This window comes from Stigmatopora nigra, chromosome 12 (genome assembly GCF_051989575.1).
Source record: "Stigmatopora nigra isolate UIUO_SnigA chromosome 12, RoL_Snig_1.1, whole genome shotgun sequence".
Taxonomy (NCBI): Eukaryota; Metazoa; Chordata; class Actinopteri; order Syngnathiformes; family Syngnathidae; genus Stigmatopora; species Stigmatopora nigra.
In genome coordinates, this window is record NC_135519.1 from 14,469,519 (window position 1) to 14,489,977 (window position 20,459).

At 63.5% G+C, this 20,459-nt stretch overlaps 2 protein-coding genes across 6 annotated transcripts; one reads left to right on the forward strand and one right to left on the reverse strand.

The window, feature by feature from the left end:
- Nucleotides 1–42: 42 nt before the first annotated feature.
- Nucleotides 43–11,017, forward strand: arfgef3 (ARFGEF family member 3). Its single transcript, XM_077730129.1, has 43 exons — nt 43–192; nt 643–766; nt 873–942; nt 1,031–1,112; nt 1,186–1,326; nt 1,480–1,548; nt 1,611–1,727; nt 1,813–1,858; nt 2,043–2,127; nt 2,212–2,316; nt 2,397–2,485; nt 2,588–2,775; nt 2,991–3,103; nt 3,171–3,303; nt 3,382–3,527; nt 3,573–3,929; nt 4,098–4,366; nt 4,466–4,605; nt 4,700–4,856; nt 4,980–5,078; nt 5,162–5,347; nt 5,415–5,492; nt 5,587–5,725; nt 5,815–5,991; nt 6,081–6,405; nt 6,508–6,687; nt 6,858–6,975; nt 7,039–7,161; nt 7,237–7,373; nt 7,454–7,565; nt 7,663–7,791; nt 7,869–8,042; nt 8,178–8,292; nt 8,459–8,561; nt 8,644–8,775; nt 8,849–8,979; nt 9,204–9,282; nt 9,354–9,469; nt 9,595–9,766; nt 9,834–9,941; nt 10,012–10,202; nt 10,493–10,601; nt 10,672–11,017. Exons 2-43 carry the CDS (start codon nt 682–684, stop codon nt 10,861–10,863), a joined length of 5,817 nt encoding a protein of 1,938 aa, XP_077586255.1. The 5' UTR covers nt 43–192; nt 643–681; the 3' UTR covers nt 10,864–11,017.
- On the reverse strand, nt 10,304–18,899 carry eml4 (EMAP like 4). Of its 5 annotated transcripts, XM_077728953.1 has the most exons (25): nt 18,570–18,899; nt 17,928–18,086; nt 17,684–17,786; nt 17,248–17,379; nt 16,614–16,736; nt 16,456–16,484; nt 16,346–16,384; nt 16,120–16,243; nt 15,876–16,025; nt 15,655–15,724; nt 15,425–15,535; nt 15,234–15,329; nt 14,881–15,015; nt 14,633–14,765; nt 14,404–14,552; nt 14,204–14,329; nt 13,971–14,102; nt 13,602–13,669; nt 13,446–13,534; nt 13,141–13,238; nt 12,909–12,996; nt 12,738–12,836; nt 12,506–12,636; nt 11,698–12,142; nt 10,304–11,207 (listed from the first exon to the last, which is right to left on the reverse strand). In XM_077728953.1, exons 1-24 carry the CDS (start codon nt 18,592–18,594, stop codon nt 11,708–11,710), a joined length of 2,844 nt encoding a protein of 947 aa, XP_077585079.1. In that variant the 5' UTR covers nt 18,595–18,899; the 3' UTR covers nt 10,304–11,207; nt 11,698–11,707. The 5 variants fall into 5 exon arrangements, with proteins under 5 accessions (XP_077585079.1, XP_077585082.1, XP_077585081.1 ...); XM_077728956.1 differs by lacking the exon at nt 10,304–11,207 and having other exon boundaries at nt 11,646–12,142; nt 16,346–16,381; nt 16,456–16,481; XM_077728955.1 differs by lacking the exon at nt 10,304–11,207 and having other exon boundaries at nt 11,646–12,142; nt 16,456–16,481.
- Between the last annotated feature and the right edge of the window lie 1,560 nt (nt 18,900–20,459).

Consider the following 20,459-nt stretch of genomic DNA (forward strand, 5'->3'; position numbering starts at 1 on the left):
TCCTCGAATTTGGACCGACACCTGCTCTTCCACGCCCCTCGTCCCGGATGCGAACATTTCGACACTTTTATTTGCGAAGCGAGCACGGAGGAAAACAGGAATATTGATCAAGACTGGTAGAGATGGGCGGCGTTCGTGGGCGGCGGCCATCTTAAAGCAGTGGCTTCTCTTGATCGAGACAGCCCACCCGAGGTGAGTCATTTTCCCCGATGATTTAGTATACTCCTTATTCCTATGTTGTTGTTTTTTTTTTTGGGGGGGGGGGGGGGGTGCCAACGGCAAATGTCATTTGAGCTTAATATGACAAAAAAAACACTCCCTCGATTTTTGGGGACTAGGCATTTAGTTGAAGACATCAACTCATCAGACAGATTGCTATCTTCATTGTCCTCCTAAAACGTCCAAGCCAATGAAATTGCCAGGCCAATGATCAGTGGTGAATGAAGGTAGCGACTAAATTGACAATTCCTGGAGGCTGGAAATACAGCCCCCTATTTGCGCTAGTTGGAAGAAAAACAACAGAGCAACGCCCCCACCCAAGAAAAACAACAGAGCAATGACACCCCCCCCCCCCCCATCCATTAATCACGAATCCTGAGTTAAATAGATAACTAAATATTAAGCATACGCATGTATAAAAAGTGCAGGGTGGTCATGCGATAGAGCCTTTGGCGGACGAGCATGGAGGAGCTCCTGCGGAAGATCCAGCGAGACGCGGCCGGACACAAGCACAAGAGCCTCCGTGACGCCTGCGCACACGCCCGTGGTGGGTCTCGACCGTTGTCGTCGTCGCCCCAGCCGTCTTCGCCACCAGGGCGGTGACACTTTGATCATTTGACCCTAACCCACTCTCCTTGCTTTTGTCCCCCTAGAAAGTCTGCAGTCCCGAAAGGTGGCGGCGGGGGCGGCGGCGGCGGGCCTCCTCTCCCCGTCAGAGTTGCGGTAAGAACTGCAAAAGCATCGGCCGTCCGCCGCCGGCGGCCCGAGTGCCGAAAGACCTTTCAAGTGGTGGTGGTCGGCCCGTCGGCAGGGCGCGTTGTCTCCTTCCCCTCCAGGTGGCGCTAGAGTCCAAAAACCTCACGCTGGCTCAGATGGCGCTGAGCGGCATGCAGGTGCGGAGGCCCGACCCGGCCCGACCCGGCCCGACGACTTTGCCGTGACGCCGCCGCTGCCTCTTTTTGGCAGACGCTGCTGTGCGAGGACGGCTTGGCGGGCGGGGCCGGCGAGGAGGCGGAGCCCGCCGAGAGGCGGCCGCTGAGTCAGGTGCTGGCAGCGTTGCGCGCCGCGCCGGAGCTGCACGAGGACCTGCAAGTGGAGGTCATGAAGGTAAGGCTGGATTTCAGGCTGTGGGCTCCCTTCCCGCTCATCGGGACCTTTTGGACCACCCGTCCCCCCGGGTCGGCGGGCTTTTCCCCGCAGATTCCATTTGGGAGCACTTGCCATCGGAGCTCACTCACTCACGGCCGTCTCCTCCCACAGGTCCTCCTGTGCTTGACCTACTCGCCCTCCTTCGACGCCAACGCCGACTCCGTCCTACGCGTGACCCAGGTAGAGCGTGGCCGGGCGGGCCCAGCCAACGGGGGAGCGCGGCTGACGTGTGGCGCGCGTAGGTTTGCGCCGAGATGTACGCGCGCGGCTGTCACCGGCGGAGCGTGGACACGGCCGTCCGAGCCACGCTGGGCCAGATTTTGGGAGATCTGACGCTGCAGCTGCGACGGCGACAGGAGGTGAGCGGCCGGACGGCCCACCCGCCCGAGCTCTCCCAAGCTCTCCCCGGATCTTAGCGCATCCGCCGCCGTCTTTCGTCTGTAGGGAGCCGATGGGGAGGAGCCGACCGCGCCCCCTCTGGAGAAAAGAGGTACACGCTCCATCCTCTCCTTTCCGCCCAAAGCCATTTTTCACGGCCTTGCTGACAAATGGCCTCTTTTTTGGCGAGCAATGCGTCGGATGGGGAATTTCTCCCCCACCCCCAAAATGGAAAAGCGTGGTGCGGTCGGAGCGGCCGGCTCACCACGGTGATCCCTCTGTCGGCCGCCTTTCAGACCTGTCGCCCGTCAGCCGGGCGCTGTGCCACGAGGTGGTGACGGTCCTGACGCTCTTTTGCGACAAGCTGGAGTCGCTGGAACGGTGAGCGGCCGGCCGACTGGCGTCTCACCCGCTCCAGTCTGGGCTCAAAACTGGCCTCTGGCGCGTTTTTTTTCCCTTCTTCAGCGACGAGCAGATGCTGCGACTTCTTTACCTGGAGAGCGTCTTGGCCGTGTTGAGCTCCTGCCCCCCCAGCGTGCACCTGTCCGGACGCTTCACCGACCTGGTCTGGTACGTGCTACGTACGTCGCCGACGTCGGCGCCGACGTCGGCGCCGACGTCGGCGCTGACGCCGGCTCTCGTCCCGACAGGAAACGGCTGTGTCCGGCGCTGGCGGCCGCCGCGGGAGAGCCGCCGGAGGACAAGAGCGCCCCGGGCGAGTGGGAGCGGCTCCGTCCGGGTGAGTCGCCCCCGTCGTTGGCGCCGCCGTCCCGTTTGGCCGTGCGCCGCTTCTTGTCGGCCGCGGCCCCACGTGGCGTGGCTGACCCCGAGCCTTTGGCAGGCGCCAAGGAGACGTGGCCTCCGTCGGGCGGGACGGCGGCCCGCGCCGTGTGCTACGCGGCGGCCGAGCTGGTCCGGCTGGTGGGCCGGCTGGAGTCCATGAAGCCCGTCTTGCAGTCGCTCTACCACAGGATCCTCATCTACCCGCCGCCCCGCCGGCGTGCCGAAGCCATCCGCGTCATGAAGGAGGTAGGGCTTGAGTCATGGTCATTGTTCGTAACCCTGACACAAAAAAAATAACAAACTGCAAGCCAGGTGACACCACTGGAGCGTTCTTTTAGACTCAGTGAATTTTGGGGATGGCCGGTTACGTTTTCACCCCATCCTTTCCTTTCCTTTCCCCCAGGCGCCGGAAGCAATATCTTAGCGCACCCCCCTTTTCTTTCTTTCTCTCCTGCGTTCAGATGCTGGCTTGTCCGCAGAGGCTGCTGGAGCTGGCCGCTCCGGGCCCATGTCCCTCCGGCGGCCAGGGGCCCCCCGGCGAAAAGAAGTGGGCGCACCCGGACCTGCTGGGACTGTGAGTATGGCTTACTTCCACGGAGGCTTTGGCCCCGTATCCCACGGCTGGCCCGGCGCCCTTTCAGCATCCTGGACGGCACGGCGGAGGCCTGCGGCCAGGGCGGGGCCGAGGCCCGCTACTGGAGCGTGTCGGCCGCCTGCGCTCTGCTCGGCGCGCTGGAGGAGCTGTCGCGGGGACGGGGCCTGACGTCGGAGCAGGTGCGTGGCGCCCTCCGCCGGGCTATTTTCTCCTCCTTCTCGGACCGATTGTGACGGGAGAATGGGTGCGGCCCACAGGCGGCTCTGCTGGAGGCCGCCGAGCCCGGGGCGCCCCCCGAGGGCGCCGGCCGCTCCGAGAGCGACGAGGGCGACTTCCCGTGGCGGAGACGCGGCCCGTCCTCCACGGAGGTAGGCCATACCTTGACCCCAGTGGCTTTGGAAAGGCATGATACGCTGATCCCTTGATGAGAGGCTTAACCCCAAAATAGTGGCTCCTCCACTCATCGTATCGGCCCGGCCGCCGACGGAGAAGCGCTCGCTCGCCGCTCCATCGCCCCCGTGCGCGTGCACGACTTGATTTCCAAAAGTTGTCTTTTTGCCGCCGCCGCCGCCACCAAGTGGCGTGATCCCGACGGGCCGCCCCGAGACGTCGCCGACGATTGGGATTGGGAGTCGGCCGGCCCCGAAGGGGAGGAGCCGTGGTCGCGGCGGGAGCGGCGCGCGGCCCCGCCAGACGTGGTGCAACGCGGGCGCGCCTCGCCGTACCCCGACGTCACCGGCTTCCTCTCGCTCCCGTCCAGAAGCGGAGGCGCCGGCGCCTCGCGATACAGCGAGAGCAACTTCAGGTGAGTGGCGTCCGGGCTCCATCCGGACGTAGCCTGGCGCACCCTCTTTTCATTCCAAGTGGGGGGCCGGCCGGCTCGAGCCTCCCGCTCCGCTTGGACCGCGACTAGACCAGTCAGACCCGCAGCCGACCTCTTCCATTTTGTTTTTTCTTCTGGCTGGCCGCGCAGCACGGAGGAGCGGGACCCGTCGCGGACCGACTTGGACTCGTGCGACCGCTACTCGGCGGCGGCCGAGAAGGACTCGGGCGCCTCGGACGTCTCGGACGTCGGCTCGGAGCGGGAGGACGGCGGCGGCGAGCCCGGCTCGCCGGCCGGACGGCGCGGCGCCCGTCTCCTGGCGCGGGCGCTGGCGGCGCTGCTGCCGCGGCTGCTGGCCTCGGAGGGCGGCGCGCAAGCGGACCGGCAGCTCCTGGACTTTGCGCACGCCTTCTGCTCCGGTCAGCCCGCCTCCGCAAAGTGGGAAAGGCCCCCGGCCACGTGGTGGCACGGGCGCAGAACGTGCGCGGAGAGCTGACTCTGGGCGGCGTTCCGGACAGGGCCGGGGGAGGCGCCGTTGGGGCCCGAGCTCCCGGCCGACGCCGTCTACCTTTTGACCTTCTCGGCGCTGCTGCTCAACCTCAAACTGCGCCACTGCGACTTCTACCGGCGGGGGGTGCTACCTCCGGCCCTGGGCCCGGTGAGAGACTTCTCGGTCGCGGTGGTGCCGTGGTGGTGCCGTAGTGCGTGGTGGTGCCGGCCCCGTCCCGATCCGACTTCCTTTCGTGCGGCAGGAGGAGTTTGCACGCGGGATCCGGGACGTCGGCGCCTCGGTGTCTCCGGCGTGGACGGAGGAGCTTCACCGTCAACTTGTGGAGCGGGACCTGTTGGGCCAGGCGGGCTACCGGGAGGCCACGGCGCCGCCACCGCCTCTGGTGGCCATGCTGATGGGTACAAATATGTTGCTTTGACAGCATGTCCGTAGCGGGCCAAGTTACACCGGGACCCACGGTTCCCCTTTTCCTTTTTGGGCCCACCAAACCACGATTATCGCCGCCCCCTTTTCGCTCTCAGACACGGACGCTCCGGGCGGCGGTGGCGCTCGGGCCGGGGCCAATTCCCGCCAATCCAGCGGCAGCGACGACGACGACGTCACCGTGGCGGCGGTGGCGGGTAAGTGCCCCTTCCCCTCTTCCATCTCCCCGGCCATTTGCCAAAGTGGCCGTAAATCTAATCCGTCGTCTCTTTTCCCCGAGGCGCCGCCTTCTCGCGCTTCCTGCTGACGAGTTTGTGGGGCCAGCTGACGGAGGTTCTGTCGGCGCCGTTGACGGCGCCCGCCACGGGCGGCGGCGGCCGGAGCTCGCCGAGCCATCGAGAGAGAGACGCCGTCTACCTGAGCCTGGACGGCCTCCGTAGGGCCGCCGCGCTCAGCCGCGACCTGGGTGAGGCGGCGGCGTCGGCGGACGCCTCTCGGGGTCCGCCCCGGCCTTGAATCTCGCCCGCCCTCAGGAGTGGCCGGCAACTGCGCGTCGGCCTTGGCGCGGATGGCCGCCGCCTCCTGCGCGAGGGAGGAGCCGGACGCACGAGGTGAGGAAGGGTCGGCCCGACTGACTGCGGAGCCGCCCGCCGGTACGTCTCTCCATTCTCGTGGCGGGGGCTTTTTTCTCTCACGCCCCCTCAGGCAAGCGGCGTCCCGAGCGGACCTCGGCGCCCGCCGGCGTCCGCCTGCACGCGGCGCACGTCTTGTGCATGGAGGCCGTGTTGGACGTGGGCTCGGAGATGGGCGCTCACCACCACCAGTGCTGGACGCACGTCTTCAGGTGAGCGCCGGGTCGGGCGTCGGCCAGGAGTGGCCTCGTTGACTCGCCGTCGCCGCCGCCACGTCGGACGACCGCGACCCTATTCGCAGAGTGACGGAGTACATCAGTTCTCTGGAGCACGCTCACTTTGGCGAAGGCGAGCCCCGAGCGGAGGGCCGGGCCCCGGAGCCCGCCCCCACCGTCCGCCAGCGGCCCCACGCCGGGAGCCTTTTGAGCGGGCCCGCCGCCGCCCGGGCCGCCTGCGCGCTGTCGGCGCGGGCCGACAGGTGGGATTGGAAAAGCGCCCGCCAAGCATCCTGTTCCTTTTTGAGGCCCTGTTCCCTTTTCCCTTTTCCCGCCTTTGTGTGGCGTGCAGGTTGCTGGAAGAGGCGGCGCTCCGGCGCAACCTGCCGTCGCTGCTGGGCTTCCTGCAGCAGCTGCGCAAAGCCTCCCGCCGTCAGCTCTTTGGCTCCGCCGGCGACGGCGAGGAGCGTGGGCCGGGCGCGCCCGGTATGCCCCGCCAGGCCCGGGCGCCCGGCGCTCCCCTTCGGGCCAAAACCAGCGGCGGCGCGGGGTGGACCTCGGGGCACCCTCACCTCTTCCGCTTGGGAGAGGCAACGCTGAGGATCGTGCGCGACGGCGACAGGCCGCTCCTGCACAAGATGCGAGCCTGGAGCGTGGTGGCGCCGCACCTGGTGGAGGTAGGGAGCCTCCCCTCTCCGCCCCAAGCCGGTCCTGTGGTCGGGGGGGCCACGGCGAGCCGCTTTTCCCCGCCGCGTCTAACCCCGGCCCCAACCCCCAAGGCGGCGTGTCACGGGGAGCGTCAGGTGTCGCGCAAGGCCGTTTCTCTGATCCACGACGTCCTGACGGAGGTCCTGAACGGGCCCGGCGAGCCGCCCGGCTTCCGCTACAACCAGGCGCTCTTCCGACCTCTGGAGCACATCATGCGGCTGGAAGTGTGCGACGAGGACGTTCAGGACCAGGTGGAGCCACGCCGCCTTTCAAAATGCGTCGGAATCGGAAGAGCCCGCCCGGCCGTCTAACCAAAGAAGCACAACGCGCCGTGACGCTTTGGTCGTAGCAAAGCGCGAAAGGATTTTGGAAGGGCTACTATTCAAGTCGCACGGCGTCCGTCCTCCGCTTTGTCGCGCAGGTGGTGACGTCCATCGGCCAGCTGGTGGAGGCGTGCTCGCCCGCCATCCGGTCGGGCTGGCCGCCGCTCTTCAGCGCCCTGGGGAACGTCCGCGGCGGGGCCAAGGAATACGCCGCCGGTACGTAGGCCGCCCGCCGCCCGGCCCTCTGGGCCCCGCCCCCAATCTCCGACCGCTCCGCAGACGGGCGTCGCCCGCCCGTCTTCGACGTCTTCGAGGCCTTCGTGGCCACCGACGACGTGCAGGTGTTTGCCAACGCCGCCGCCGACTACGTGGCGTGCCTGGTCAAGTTTGTCAAAGGATGGGGTGAGTGGCCGCTCGCCCTTTGCCGCCCCGTCGTTTGCCGCCCCGTCGTTCGCCACATTGCTCTTTGGACGACAGGGGAGCCGGACGGCGAGGCGCAGGTGGAGGAGGAGGAGGAGGAGGACAGGGAGGAGAAGGAGGAGGCGGGCGACGACGACGGCGGCTCCCTGGACCTGTGCCTGCCGGCGCTGGACTACCTGCGGCGCTGTTCGCAGGTGAGCGCCGTTGTCTTTTTACTGGCTCTGGGCTCTCTGACGTATTTGCCGGCGCTTTTGCCCCCGCTTCCCCCTTTTAGATGCTGGCTCGCATCTACCAAATGCCCTCCAAGCCCGTCTTTTTGGGGGCGGGGCTCGCCGGGAGGAGGGGCGAGGACGCCGCCGCCCCGGACTTTGACGACGACGGCACGGGTGAGCGCTCCGGCTCGGCGCATTCCGTGGAGTTGAACGGAAGGCGCCCGATGTGGCTTTCCTTTCCGGGGCCAACTGTCTTTTTGCGTCCCGTCAGGTCTGATCCAGGTGTGGAGCCTCCTGCTGGAGCGGCTGGCGGCCGCCGCCTCCGACTGCCCCCGCCGCCACCAGCCGCCCGCCCTGGAGACGCTCTTCGGACTGCTGCGCGAGACGGCCGTCGTGCCGGGTGAGCTGGGGAGGCTGGGGAGGCTGGGGACGTGGCCAAGAGCGGCAGGGGGACTCGCCACACCCTCCGTTTTGCAGGTCCGCTCTTTGCCATCTGGGCGCTGGCCCGGCTGCTGCTTCCCGTGGTGTCGCTGTGGCTGCGACGGGTCGGCGACGGGGCGGGCCGCCGGGACGGGGCGGCCGACTTCAAGCACGCCATCGGGCTCTGCTGCGAGCTGGCGGTGGAGCACGTCCGCAGCTTTGCGGACGGCGGTGAGTTTGCCGGCTTTCTTACTCTGAAATTGGCACGCCTCCGTCGGTGTGCGTTGGCGGCGGCGCCGAGGAGTGAGGGCGGAGGAGGAGGGGCGGCGGGGCCTGAACGCCGCTCTTTTCCCTCCCGCCCGTCAGACGAAGGCTGCGACTTTTGGATCCACGCCATGTTGAAGGAGCTCTTCCGATTGCTGGTGGCGTGCGTGTCGCAGGCGTCCGAGACCCTCTCCAGAGCGGGTTGTTCCTGCATCAGGTGAAGTGACGTGACGGCGCGCTACGCCACGTGACGGCGCGCTACGCCACGTGACGGCGCGCTACGCCACGTGACGGCGCGCTACGCCACGTGACGGCGCGCTACGCCACGTGACGGCGCGCTACGCCACGTGACGCCTCGCCGGGCTGACGCCGACCGCCCGCAGGTACGTTCTGGTGACGGCGGGACCGGTCTTCAGCCAGGAAATGTGGAGCTTGGCCTGCCACGCTCTGCGGGAGGCCTTCTCCGTCACCTTGCGCCCCGTCAAGGTCAGTGGCCGCCGTTTTTCCCGGGGAAGCCGGCCACGGCGTGCAAACCCCGGGCTCTGCTTTGGCCCCCGGGGGCCCCCAGGCGCTGCTGGCCTCTTTCCAGAGCGGCACGGACAGAATGTGCGGCGACGCCTGCCAAGTGAAAATGGTGGCCCCTTCGCCGTGGCCACGGGCCGAGGCCGAGTGCCTGCGCATCCGAACCTTGGCTCGCCAGGTACGTGCCAGCCCCGACGGGTGGTGGCGCGTGGCGTTTAGCGCCGGGAATCCAGTCAGTCCGTCCCCTTCAGGTCTTTGTTTCGGACGGGCAAGTTTGTCCCGAGAGCCCCGAACACGAGGACGCTTTTGAGCAGGCGCAGTCGTGCGTCCTGATCGTGGAAGCGGTCCCGGACCCGCGGGCCCGGACGCCGCCGTACGACGGGTGGGTCGCCGGCGCCCATCTCCTATCTGAAATGCTCCCCTGGACATTGGCCCGCCCGTGGGAATCCCGTCCACACGGTTTGTCTTTTGTGTCTTTCAGGAGAGTCAGGTAGGCTTTTTGTTGCCGCCCCCACCGCTGTCAGCGAGCCGGGAAACGGGCCGGCCGGCAGCTCCAGGCGCCGACCACCGTAACCCCGACGGCCCGCCATTGCTTCCGTCTTTCAGCATTCCCTTCCGTGAGGTGGTGGTGAGCCTCTTGTCCCATCAAGTTCTGCTGCGGAACCTGGAGGACATCTTGCTGGAGGTAGGCGCGAGGACTCCAGTCTTTTGCCGAGGGGGCCGCGCCCCTTGACCGCTCCGCCGGGTCTGCGGCAGGAGGAGGCGGAGCCGGAAAGGCCAGAGGGCCGGCGGCCAGAGGCGGCGGGCTTCCTGCCTCACTTGTCGGCCGCCAACCTGTCCGTGGTCCTGGACCTGCCGCTGGACTCCTACAGGTGGGCCGACAACCCACGGGCCGTTTGTCGGAAGCAAAATGGGACACCAGAAAGGGTGGCGTGGCCGCCGCCAAACGGGCTCCGGCGCAAAGCCACAGTCGGGCAGGCATCTCCATCTCCCTCAGGACGGCGCGCGACTTTGACGCCCGCCCGGCTCTCAAGTACCTGCTGATGAAGGTGTCGGGCCTGGGGGGCGCGGCCAACCTCTACCGCCAGGCCACCGCCGGCCTGCGGCTCTACTCGCGGCTGCTGCTGCGCGCCTTGGCCGCTCGCGCCGACGGGCTGACGGGGCAGCAGGTACCGCCCCTTCGGTGGCTCTCCCCGCCCCCTTGGGTCTCTCCCACTAACCCGCCGCCGTCCTCAGGTCGTGGCCGCCGTCTCCGAGGAGCGGGAACCGGACTGGAGCTCCGACTCCTCGCGTCCCGGATCGCCGTCGTCGGAGGACGAGGACATCTTTGAGGAGACGGCGCAGGTGAGGGTCAAGGCAGAGCCGGCAGAGTCGGAAGCCCCAAGTCTTTTTCTCATCCTGCGCCTTTTCCCAGGTGAGCCCGCCCCGCTCGCGCCGCCGCCACCACCGCTGGCGGGCCGCGTCGTCGCCGAGCGCGGGCCCCGCCTGCGAGTGGACGCGGCTGCTCGGGCGTCTCCGCCGGCTGAGCGGCGAGGTGTGCGGCGCCGAGCCCGAGGATCCCGCCGTCCCGCGCGAGGCCTCCGCGCCGGCCGAGGCATCTCTCGGGTAAGGCCCTCGCCGTTGTATCGTCAGGCGTTTTTTTTCCTTGGAAAAACCACACAGGATAGTGAGGCTATTTTTCTTAACGTACACTGAGGACACTGAGGTTTGTTGTGGAAGTTTTATTGCTTGCAACTGAAGCATGTGATGATCCCGCGAGCTGTGGCATGGCAAGACAACTAGCTCTACTAGTTGAGATAACTTGTAAACGGGGAACTTGTGTCAATAGACAAATGGTGTCAAAGTGCTACATTCCACACTGGCTAAGCACTCCACTCTGGTGGCTCTCTCCGCAGCGGGTCGGGCCGGCCGGGCCCGGTCCAAAGAGGGGCGCGGCCCCCCCGATGCGCCGAAGGCAGGCGGGGCCGCCACGTCGACGAAGACGACGCGCGGGCACGTGCGCAGGTGAGATGGCCCCGGGCGGACCGGAGCTTCCGAAAAGCCCGACCTCACTTGGCGCGCCGCTCGCCGACAGGCGTGGAGCGCGGCGGCGGCGGCGCTGCTGACGGAGGTCCTGCGACTTCCGGACGCCGCCTTCGTGGCCCTTCAGCCGGCGCTCTACACCGACTTGTGTCGGCTGGCGTGCCGCGCGGGCGAGGCGCCGCTGCGCCGGGCCCTGGGCGATTGGCTGGCGCGGGTGGGAAGGCTCTACCGCATCGTGGCGTGACCTTAGCCACTGCTCAACGACCTGCGTGCGTGGGCCGGACACGCGCCATTCTTCAACTTTGCCGGCTTCCCGTGCAATTGGGGCTCGGCTCCATCGTCATCGTCGTCATCATCATTATTCCTGGTCTTATTGGAGCTCTTTGTCCATTCATTAAAACAAAACAAAAAGCAAGCCAAAGACGTCTGTTGTTACTACCCAATTGACAAAACATCTTTCTTTTGGACTTAAAAAAACAGGGCAATTTTAGCAAAGCCATCCAAACTAAAGTATAGAAGTTGAAGTTCCGCTTTCGTCTCCCAAAGTCGAGCGCCCTGACGTAGCAAGAGGAAGGAAAAGAGTCAAATCTGGCAGACAGAAGAAAAAAAACCAAGTCATCGTTGTTGCTGTTGTTATTTGTAAATCAAGGCAAAAACAAACAAACAAAAGGCAAGAAACAAGTTGGGGTCATCGGGAGATCAAATGGGGAGGCTTTAGGGTTTGCAAATGCTGATCTAATGGCCCCGCTTACAAAAGGAATTCGCCCAAGAAAAAGGACGTTTCTAAAGCAACATTCTTTGAGAAAAGAACCAACAACAAAAAATCAACAGTCTTGAGGAAAAAACCCGAAGCCCACAAAAAGGATGGGATATTTAAAAAAAAAAAAAAGGAAAGAAAAAATATATAAAATGAAATTTTAAAAAAATCCTCTAGGTGTCACCCTGGACTTCTGCAAAGTGGGCAACAAAACGGTCGCTTGGCCCCACCTGCCCCACTCCCCCTCCCACTCCCACTCCCCTTCCCCCTCCCACTCCCACTCCGACCTGAAGGAAAAACACATTTGTTGGGACATCTCACCGAACACTTTTCAGACGGTGAGAGCGCCGTGGTCAACAGCCTCTCCGTCCAGAGCATCGCCGGGGGCGTCGTCAGGGCTGTAGTCAGGGGCGTCGCCAGGGGCGTGGCCAGGGCCGTCGTCAAGGGCGTGGTCAGAGCCGTCGTCAAGGGCGTCGCCAGGGCCGGCTCCCGAGGCCTCGCCACCGGGAGCGTCACTGGGGGCGTCACTGGGAGCGTCACCGGGGGCGTCACCGGGAGCGTCACCGGGGGCGTCACCCGAAGCCGCGCTGCTGGGGGCGGACGGGCCGTGAGCGGAGAGCTCGGTGCAGGCGTTGCTCTTGTCCACCAGTCGCCACTGCAGGATGCTGGTGTCCTTTCCGCCCGTCGACACCAGGTGTGCGTCGTCATGCAGGAAGCTGACGTTGGTCACGTGACTGCTGTGAGCGCTGTACTTGTGACTGGGAGCCTGAAAGAAAGCCAGGAAGTCCAGGAAGTCCCGGAAGGCCAGGAAGAGTCAGGACGGCTCAGGACGGCTCAGGACGGCTCAGGACGCCGGCGGGGAGATCGGGTAGGAACAAATGACTTTTTAATAGCCCCGACCGTGATGGCCTCCTCTAGGACCATCACCCCCCCCGTGCGCCCTGCCATCTCTACCGCACCTGAATCCAATCAGTCCATCGTTGGATTCAGGCGGGCCAGAGGACGGCGGCTGGCACTTTGGACAAGGGGACTGACTGGGCCACGGAGCGGTCGCTGGAGGCACCCCCGAGCCAGTGGATTTTCAACTCTTTTTCTTTGTCTTTCCCCCCCCCCCTCCCTCCGGGCTCACCTTGGCCGTGGAGCACGGGTACGAGAAGAGGTGAACTTTGCAGAAGTCGTCGGCCAGAGCCAGGACCTTGCGGTTGTGCGAGCGCGCCAAGGCGTTGATGTCCGTCCCGTCCGAGCCCTCCGGCCACACGCCTGAGGGCGGAATGGGTTAGCGCCGCCTCGCACGCTTGTGGTGAAAGGGGCGAGCGACGGGGCGGAGCGACGGGGCGGAGCGACGCGGCGGGCGCACCCACCGAAGACGTGATAGCCCAGCACGCACGTGTACGTGGCCCAGTCGATGTCTTTGCAGTCCGAGCGGTTCCGGATGTACTTGCAGCCGTTGGCGACGTCCCCTGAAGCGCCGTCAACCCAGCGCACTTTAGCCCGGTGCCGTGCGGCGCGGCGACAGCGGAGGCCACACTCACAGTAGAGAATCTCGTAGTCTCCGGAGTTGGACATGATGAACTTGTTGTCGGGCGACCAGTCCAAGTGAGTGATGTAGCTGGAATGACCCTGGAAGCGGCCGTCGTCGTCGTGGCGTCACCGGGTCCCCGTGAGAGACGCGACCGGACGTCGGGCCCAGACAAAGAAAGGAAAGAGAAATTGGATTACAACCAGGGCCGTGGCCACGACAAAGACGGCAAAGGTCGGACTCACGGAGCATTTCCCGTAGCGGGCGTACTTGCGTCCGCGCTCCCCCACGTTGTACACGTAGATCAGGTTGTCGTGAGAGCCCACCGCCAGCAGGGCGCCGTCTGTCAGTGGCAGAACATGGGAAAAATTCAGCAGCCCGGCCGGGCCTGGCCGAGCAGAGAGAGCCGGCCCGTCTCCGGGTACGGCTCAGAGAAAGGAGCCGTCCGTTTGGACGGCCGTCCGTTTGGACGGCCGTCCGTTCGGACGGCCGTCCATTCGGACGGCCGTCCATTCGGACAGCCGTCCATTTGGACTCGCGCCTTCCTCACCTGGCGAGAAGCGCACGACGGACAGCTGCTCGTTGCCGTCCGTGTGGATGGCCACCAGGTCGGCGGTGTGGGCGTCCAGCACGAACCACCTGCGCGGCGGGAGTTAGCCCCGCCTAGCTCGCCGTCCACACCCACCCACCCCGGCGACACACTGACTTTCCCGAGTGCGTCCCTATGGCGACCACGCCTCCGCCGGGATGAAAGTCAGCGCAGTGGCCGTGCTCCTGGAAAAGGGACAAGAGAGAGTGGTCAAAAAAAGAAAGCAGGCTACGGTTTGGACCGCCCAATCCAAGTGTTTTTAGTTTTTTTTTTTTTTTAAGGTGGCACTTGTCATCATTTCCTTTTGGATTATTTATCTGACAGTCACGGTGACGTCCTGGATCAGATTCCACTTTGATAATCATTTCCTTCTGAACTTTTTCCTTCCCTGGCCGGCCCCATGGCCTCTGGCCCTCCCTCGCTCCCTCCCTCCCTACCTCCCTCCCTCCCTCCCTCCCTCCCTCTCTCCCTCCCTTCAGGACTCACCTCCACGCTGCGACTCCACTGCAACTTGTGACGGGCGGCGTCCCACAGACACACCTGGCGGTCCTGAGCGCACGTCAGGAACAAATCCTGGGACGGGTGCGAGGCCAGGCCCCACAGCTCGTCCGTGTGGCCCTGCGGGACAGCCGCGAGGCGTCACGGTCCGGAGGGCCACTCCGGAGGGCCACTCCGGCCGGACGCATTGGGGGCCGCGGGGGGCGTGGGGGTTGACCGACCTGCACCTCCGCCGTCAAGCCGTCGCCAAAGGTCCCTCGGAGGATAAAGTTTCGCGAGGTCCCCACCAGGATCTGCTCCCCCTTCCCTTGGGCCACGGCCCTGATGCTGCCGTACTGCTCCGGAACCTTTGGACGTACAAAATGAGCGGCTTCTCGCTTGTGGGGCGGTGGCGCAGAAAGGCCAGAGGCCAGAGGCGGACCTCCATCTCCCGCTGGGATCGGACGTGGGCGTCCCACGAGATAACTTTGCGGTCCTTGCCGCCGCCGCTCAGCACGCCGCCGTTCCCGGTCCGGCACAGGCAGAAGACGCTGCCCTCGTGACCTCTCACCTGCCGACTGATCTGAAAGGCTGCCGTCGGGCCGAGAGGAGCCGTTGGCACAGAGAGGGCGCTCTCGCCAAACGCCTTTCCCCGCCCACCCCAGTCGTACCTCGAGGGCCTTTCCCAGAGGTCTCGGCCACGTTTCTGGTCCACACCAGGAGGACGCCCCCCGAGTCTCCGGTCAGAATGTCGCCGTTGGTCAGGAAGGCCAAGCACTGAATAAACTTGGGCTTCTCGTATTTCTGGACCCACCCCCGTCGTGAGAGGAGAGCGGCAAGTGAGCGGGGGGGGGGGGGGGGCCCACTGGCCATCGCCGGGGGCCATCGGCGGGGGCCATCGGCGAGCGCCGCCACCTACCCCGAAGATGCCCTGCTTCCGAGCCAAGGAGTTGCCGCTCCAGGCCCAGAAGAAGATGTGCGACTTCCCGCAGGTGACGATGGTGTCGCCCTCCGCGGGGTGGAAGTCCACGACCAGGACCACGTCGGTGGTGGTCTGGAGGAAGACAAAGGCCTCACTTTGCTTACCAAAAGAGGGGTTGGGTTGGGGGGGGGGGGGGGGGGGGGACAAAAAACACACCCGGGAAAAAAAAGAAAAAGGCCCAAACTGCGGGAAAACCACGACCAAACAAAATCGAATCATCCGAGAAGGTGGGAAAAAAAACCCTCAATGGGAAAACCCTCCGCAATAAAATCAGACTTTGAGTGGGGCACCTTCATCTCGGCCATCTTGGACTTCTTCTGCCAGTCCCAAACGGTCAACATGTGGTCGTTGCAGTCGTCGATGACGGCCAGGTGCTGACCCGAATCCTGCGCCGGTTGAGTGGGAGAGGGGGTCAGGGGGGGGGGGTTGCCAGAGGGAGGGAGGGAGGGAGGGAGGAGGCTGGCTTTGGGGAGGCACTCACGGCTCGGGAGAAGGCCAAGGAGCCCACGCCTCTCTCAAAGGTTCCCAAGCCCAGCACCTGCAGCGTGGACAGGCTCACGCTGTCCCACACGCGGACGTGCGGCTGCACGGCCTGAGAGACAGACGCGCAAACACAAAGAGAAAGAGAGAGAGAGAGCGCAAAATGGCGCTCCATCAACGGATTTTCCAAAGAAATTTCAGGGTTTCAGGGTTAAAAGCGGCCCCACTCACCCTTCCGTCTTTGTCCACGCCGGCAATTTGTCCCGTGGCCACGCGGATCTCGTCGGGATGCAGGGCCAGACTTGGGGGAAAAAGAGCGGCGATGAGCCAAAGGGGTCGGCCGGGGACTCGGCCGGGGTCGGCCGGGGTCGGCCGGGGTCGGCCGGGGACTCGGCCGGGGTCGGCCGGGGTCGGCCGGGGTCGGCCGGGGTCTCGGCCCACCGGGCACCCACCATTTCACGCAGTCGCTGTGGCCCAGGTAGTGACGCTGTGTGCGCTCGTCCTGGTTGAAGAGGACCACCACGGAGGCCACAAAGTAGACCGTCTCGCCGGTGGGCAGCAGGCACACGTTGGAGCGGCAATCTCGCCCCCGGTAGCCGTAGCTGAGGGTGGGGCGCTCAAGGAGAAAAAAAAAAAAAGAGCGACCAAAGCGCCCCGGCCCACCGACCACACGGACATTTCCCGGGCAAAGGATACACCCATTCCAGTTTCAGCTTCTCTGAGGGAAGTTCTGTGCGCACGTCCTCGTAGTTTTCCACATCGGACGGCAGGAACATGGTGATGGGGCGTCCGCGCATGAACATCTTGATGTGGTTTCCCTCTGCCCACACACACACACACACACACACACACACCACGAGACCGGTGAAGAAATATGCCATGGAAACGAGCCAGATTATTTTTCCTTCTGTCCTCCACTCACCCGCTTGGCTGTTTTTCTCCCGGGTGGACAGTTTGGCTGCTTTGAGACAACGACACGGTCAACCGACGGCCCCCCGGCATTTTGGGGCCACGCCGACTTCCCGCCTTTACCTTGACCGAGCGCCACGTCTTTGGTTCTGCTGCAAGCGGAGGCGGCGCGCGAGCGCCCGGATCGGGGGGTCAGAGCAAACCACACGCCACCGCGCCACCCACCCGACAACACCACGGCGGAGTTCCCCGCGGGGACGGACGGACGGATGGCCGGCTACCTGTCGCCGTTCTTGCCCGCTTTGGCCTGCAGCCTGGAAGAAGAGGAGGAGGGCGCCTTGGCCGGCGCGCTTCGCCCATCCTCGCCGCCTTCCCGCGCCCCGCTTCGGGAGCGCCTCGGACCCCTGCGGTCGACACGTCCGTGAGAAAGCTGCGGCGGCTCGGCGGCGAGAAGCGGTCGGTGGAAGGGAAGGACCCGAGGAAAGATGGAAGGAAGGAAAAGTGGAAGGACGGGAACTCTCGGCTCAGAAAAAAAAAATGGTCTTTGCGTTTGCGCTTTGGTCCCCGACCATTTGGCCCAGATGGACTTTCAGAGGATGGGGGAAATTTCCCAAAAAACATTTTTCACGCGTGGATTTATTTTCACGTTTTGACCCAAGCTCCAGAAAAGAAAGACCCTCGCCCACATCCCGTCCATTTTGAGGGGGAGCATCGAGCTCGGCGTGGACGGGACGTGGCCGTCGCGCTGTCGCGAGGAGGCCCCTTGAGGAAGGCCAGCTGGAGTCCCGTCGGGAGACGGGGGCCCAAAGGACCGGCGGGAATCCAGCTGGGCCGGCAGAGAGAAAGGCGCCCGAGGCGGGCGGGCGTGCGTTCGGGCGGGTTAGTGGCCATTCGGCCGGCCGAGTCAAAGGGGACCTTTTGGCCGGGGGCGGCAACGGCTGGCTTTTACTGGAGTCCCCGGGACGGTTTCCCTGCGAAGGAGGAGCTTCCTCGCCAGCGCCGCTCCTCCGCGCGCCCCGCGCTTCCTTTCTGGGCTCGGACGCTCCGCTGTGGACACACGCAGACGGGGGTGGGGCGGAGCCGCGGTCACGGGACCCGGGTTACGGGACCCGGGTTACGGTACCCGGGTTACGGGACCCGGGTTACGGGACCCGGGTTACGGGACCCGGGTTACGGGACCCGGGTTACGGGAGCGGCGAGAAAATCCGCTCTTTGGAGAATCGGATGTCTCCTCCAGTGCAACGCAATTTTTGTTCATTTGGGCCATTTTCTCTGATTTATACTCTGCGGGTGGGAAAAGGCCAAGACGCCAGCGCCAGCGCCAGCGCCAGCGCGCTCTCCCCTGGCTTACCTCCTGGCGGTGGCGGACGATGACAGCATTTCCTTCCTGGAGTTGGTCTTTCGCAAGGCGGCCGTTCCTCCGTTGGCCACGCACAAGTTAGACGGAGTCCCGCCTGAAGCACAAGAGCGTGTCTTGGGGCACACGGACGGGCTCGGGCCTATACCGGACGCTGCCGTTTGGCCACAAAGAAAGGGGAGGAGCCATGGCTCGGCCGTCCCGAGCATCGCTCCACCCCGCCCCTTCGGGCGCCCACCTTTGGCTTTGCCGGCGTCTTCGGAAGCGGCCAGTCGGCGAAGGACGTCGGCCAGTGCCGCCTTCATCACCGTCACTTCGTCTTCTTGCTGCTGCACGCGGAGCTCCAGCGCGCACAGACGCTCGTGGACGTCCGAAGCGCCCGAGGCCGCGCTGCCGTCTGCACGCAAACAACGCAGTTCGGTGAAGGGGCGCCGGTGCCGTCGGCCTCCGACTTTGGGCCCGGGGCGCCCGAGCCGTCGGCCTCCGACTTTCGGCCCGGGGCGCCTCCGCCTGACCCCCGGCTGCTTGGGAATTCAACCATTCTATTGGGTACTACGGGCGCATTGGTTTCGGCCGACGGTTCGTTTGGGTCGGTGGTCACGATCGATCCGCTTGTCTGGTACCGGGGGAGGGGAGAAGAGAGGAAGAGAGGAAGGAAGGGAGGGGAGGGGAGGGGCGGAGGGTCGGAGGTGACACGTGGAAAGGAATGCAGCTCGTCTAAAGTGCGCGCGCACTCCAGACGAGCTAGCGAGCTGGCTGGCTAGCAGGCAAAGGCACCCTCTCTCCCTCTCTCCCTCTCTCCCTCCCTCCCTCCCTCCGTGCCTCTCTCGCTCTCCCTCCCGTTCCCGCGCGCGCTTGAACTTTGACCCCGCAAACTCACCCAAACTACCGCCGAACGCCTCCATGTCCCCTCTTCGGACGGGCGGAAACGGGGGAGCTCCGGAGTGGCGCGTCCCAAGTCCAGCCGACCCACCGGCTTCCTCCCCCCCCCCCTGGCTTCTGCGCTGTCGTCGAGGCTTTCTTCCCCTCCGGTCGGAGAGGAGGCGAAGGGGCGAAGGAGCGCGGAAGGAAGACGCCCCTGCTGGCGACGCCTAGGCTAGCTAGTCGCGTGGACTGGAGCGGGAAGACGGACGGACGGAGCGAGACCAACCAGCGAGCGAGCGGGCAGAGAAGCGCTAACTGGGGCTTCCGACTCCTCCCGCATCCGGGAGGAGAGGGCCGAGTCGCGCAGCTGGCGCCCCCTGGCGCCCGGCGGTGGGAGAAGGCCTCCTCCAGGCGTACGTACTTATATATATATTTATACATCTATATATATATATATATATATATATATATATATATATATATATATATATATATATATATATATATATATATATAATGAAATTTCCCCCAATACGGCATGTATAAAGTTATCCGATCCAACTCCTTCAAAACGACCCACATGTTCTTTCTTACATTAAGTCGGAAAGGAGTACCATGAGTTAAGCAGGCCAGGGATCTTTTGTTTGTTTGTTTGTCGAAATATTCAGTGATGCTCTGGGGATCTATGTGAATTTTCCTTTCCGAGACATCCATTTTTTTACAGTCAAACTCTTAAACATTGCCAGTCCTTTGTTGAGGGACAAAATGAGCCAGCGCGTCCGCCTCTGACGGTATCGTTGCCCCCACCAACATGGCCCGCGCTAGGCGCGTGCGTGGCAAGAGCCAGGAGAGGTCGAAATAAGCAGCTGATGGGGGAGTGAGTGAGTGAGTTACGACTGAGCGACACTTCTTTCTTTTTGAAAATGAACTTTACAAATCCGTGCTGAAGACTGGCACGTCTTTTTCATCGTGTCTTTTGTTCATTGCAGAGAAGCATGGATGCCTCCCAAAGTGACCCCCTGCACTCCCGACGAGCACATCAACCGTGGCAGTGAAGCAGGGAGCGGTGCCACGCGCAGGCAAGAGTGTTCCCTTTGATGGATGCGTGCACAACCACAGGTGCATGCGCGAGCTGAGCCGAGCCGAGTGTTACGGACGCAGGTGGAAGGATCACAGGAGAGGGCGGAGCTCTTGGACCGTCGTGGCAAGCCTTATTTCATCAGTTCATGCATTATCCATCTTTGTATATTAGAAACCGGGACAACTCGTTTTCAGCTCTGAATTGGATGTATACATATATATATATATGTATATTAGGAATAAATATTATGTGGAGTAAACCGGCGTATTTTGGTCGTCTCCGTTCGAATTTGAGCATGCCCCTTTGTTAAGACGACAAGTCAGTTCTAGTTTCATATCGCATACCTGTCAACTGGTACGTTCTCGCCGTAATTGGTACAACTGAAAGCCCATTTTTATATTGGTACGCTGTACACATGAAAATGGTACGCTAAACGGTGATTTTGAGAAAAAAAAATAAATTAAGGCACTTTCTAGCCATTTTTCACCATCCGCCATTGTTTCTTCCCGGAAACGCATGTCTGCCAAGTGATATATGTACCGGCGCCTCTGATTGGCTAAAAAAAAAAGATCATGATAAACATTTCGTTTTGTAACACTTTCACCATGTGATTTCCGTTTCCTGTTCCCTTGTTTATGTTTACTTTCATTTGATCAGCTGTTTCTGGTCTGTTTACAAGTCAAGAATACACTCTTACACGTGGTACAAGTTGATTTATCTGACAATGGCTTCAATGAAAAGGACTTTGAAATTGGCTGTTCGTGATTTTTTACAAAAAAGTAAAGTGGTAAGATTTTCCATGTATTTATACATATATGTAAGGGC

Bases quoted from the DNA above. Each gene is read 5' to 3' on its own strand.
- eml4 (XM_077728953.1), bottom strand. From the start codon at position 18,594: ATGGAGGCGTTCGGCGGTAGTTTGG. The intron at 14,553-14,632 runs GTACGACTGGGG...GCCCGACGGCAG, and splicing joins CTCTGGGAAAGGCCCTCGAG to CCTTTCAGATCAGTCGGCAG. The intron at 14,103-14,203 runs GTCGGTCAACCC...GCTGTCCCGCAG, and splicing joins GCTTGACGGCGGAGGTGCAG to GGCCACACGGACGAGCTGTG.
- arfgef3 (XM_077730129.1), top strand. From the start codon at position 682: ATGGAGGAGCTCCTGCGGAAGATCCAGCGAGACGCGGCCGGACACAAG. The intron at 4,857-4,979 runs GTACAAATATGT...TTTCGCTCTCAG, and splicing joins TCTGGTGGCCATGCTGATGG to ACACGGACGCTCCGGGCGGC. The intron at 5,348-5,414 runs GTGAGGCGGCGG...GCCCGCCCTCAG, and splicing joins CGCGCTCAGCCGCGACCTGG to GAGTGGCCGGCAACTGCGCG.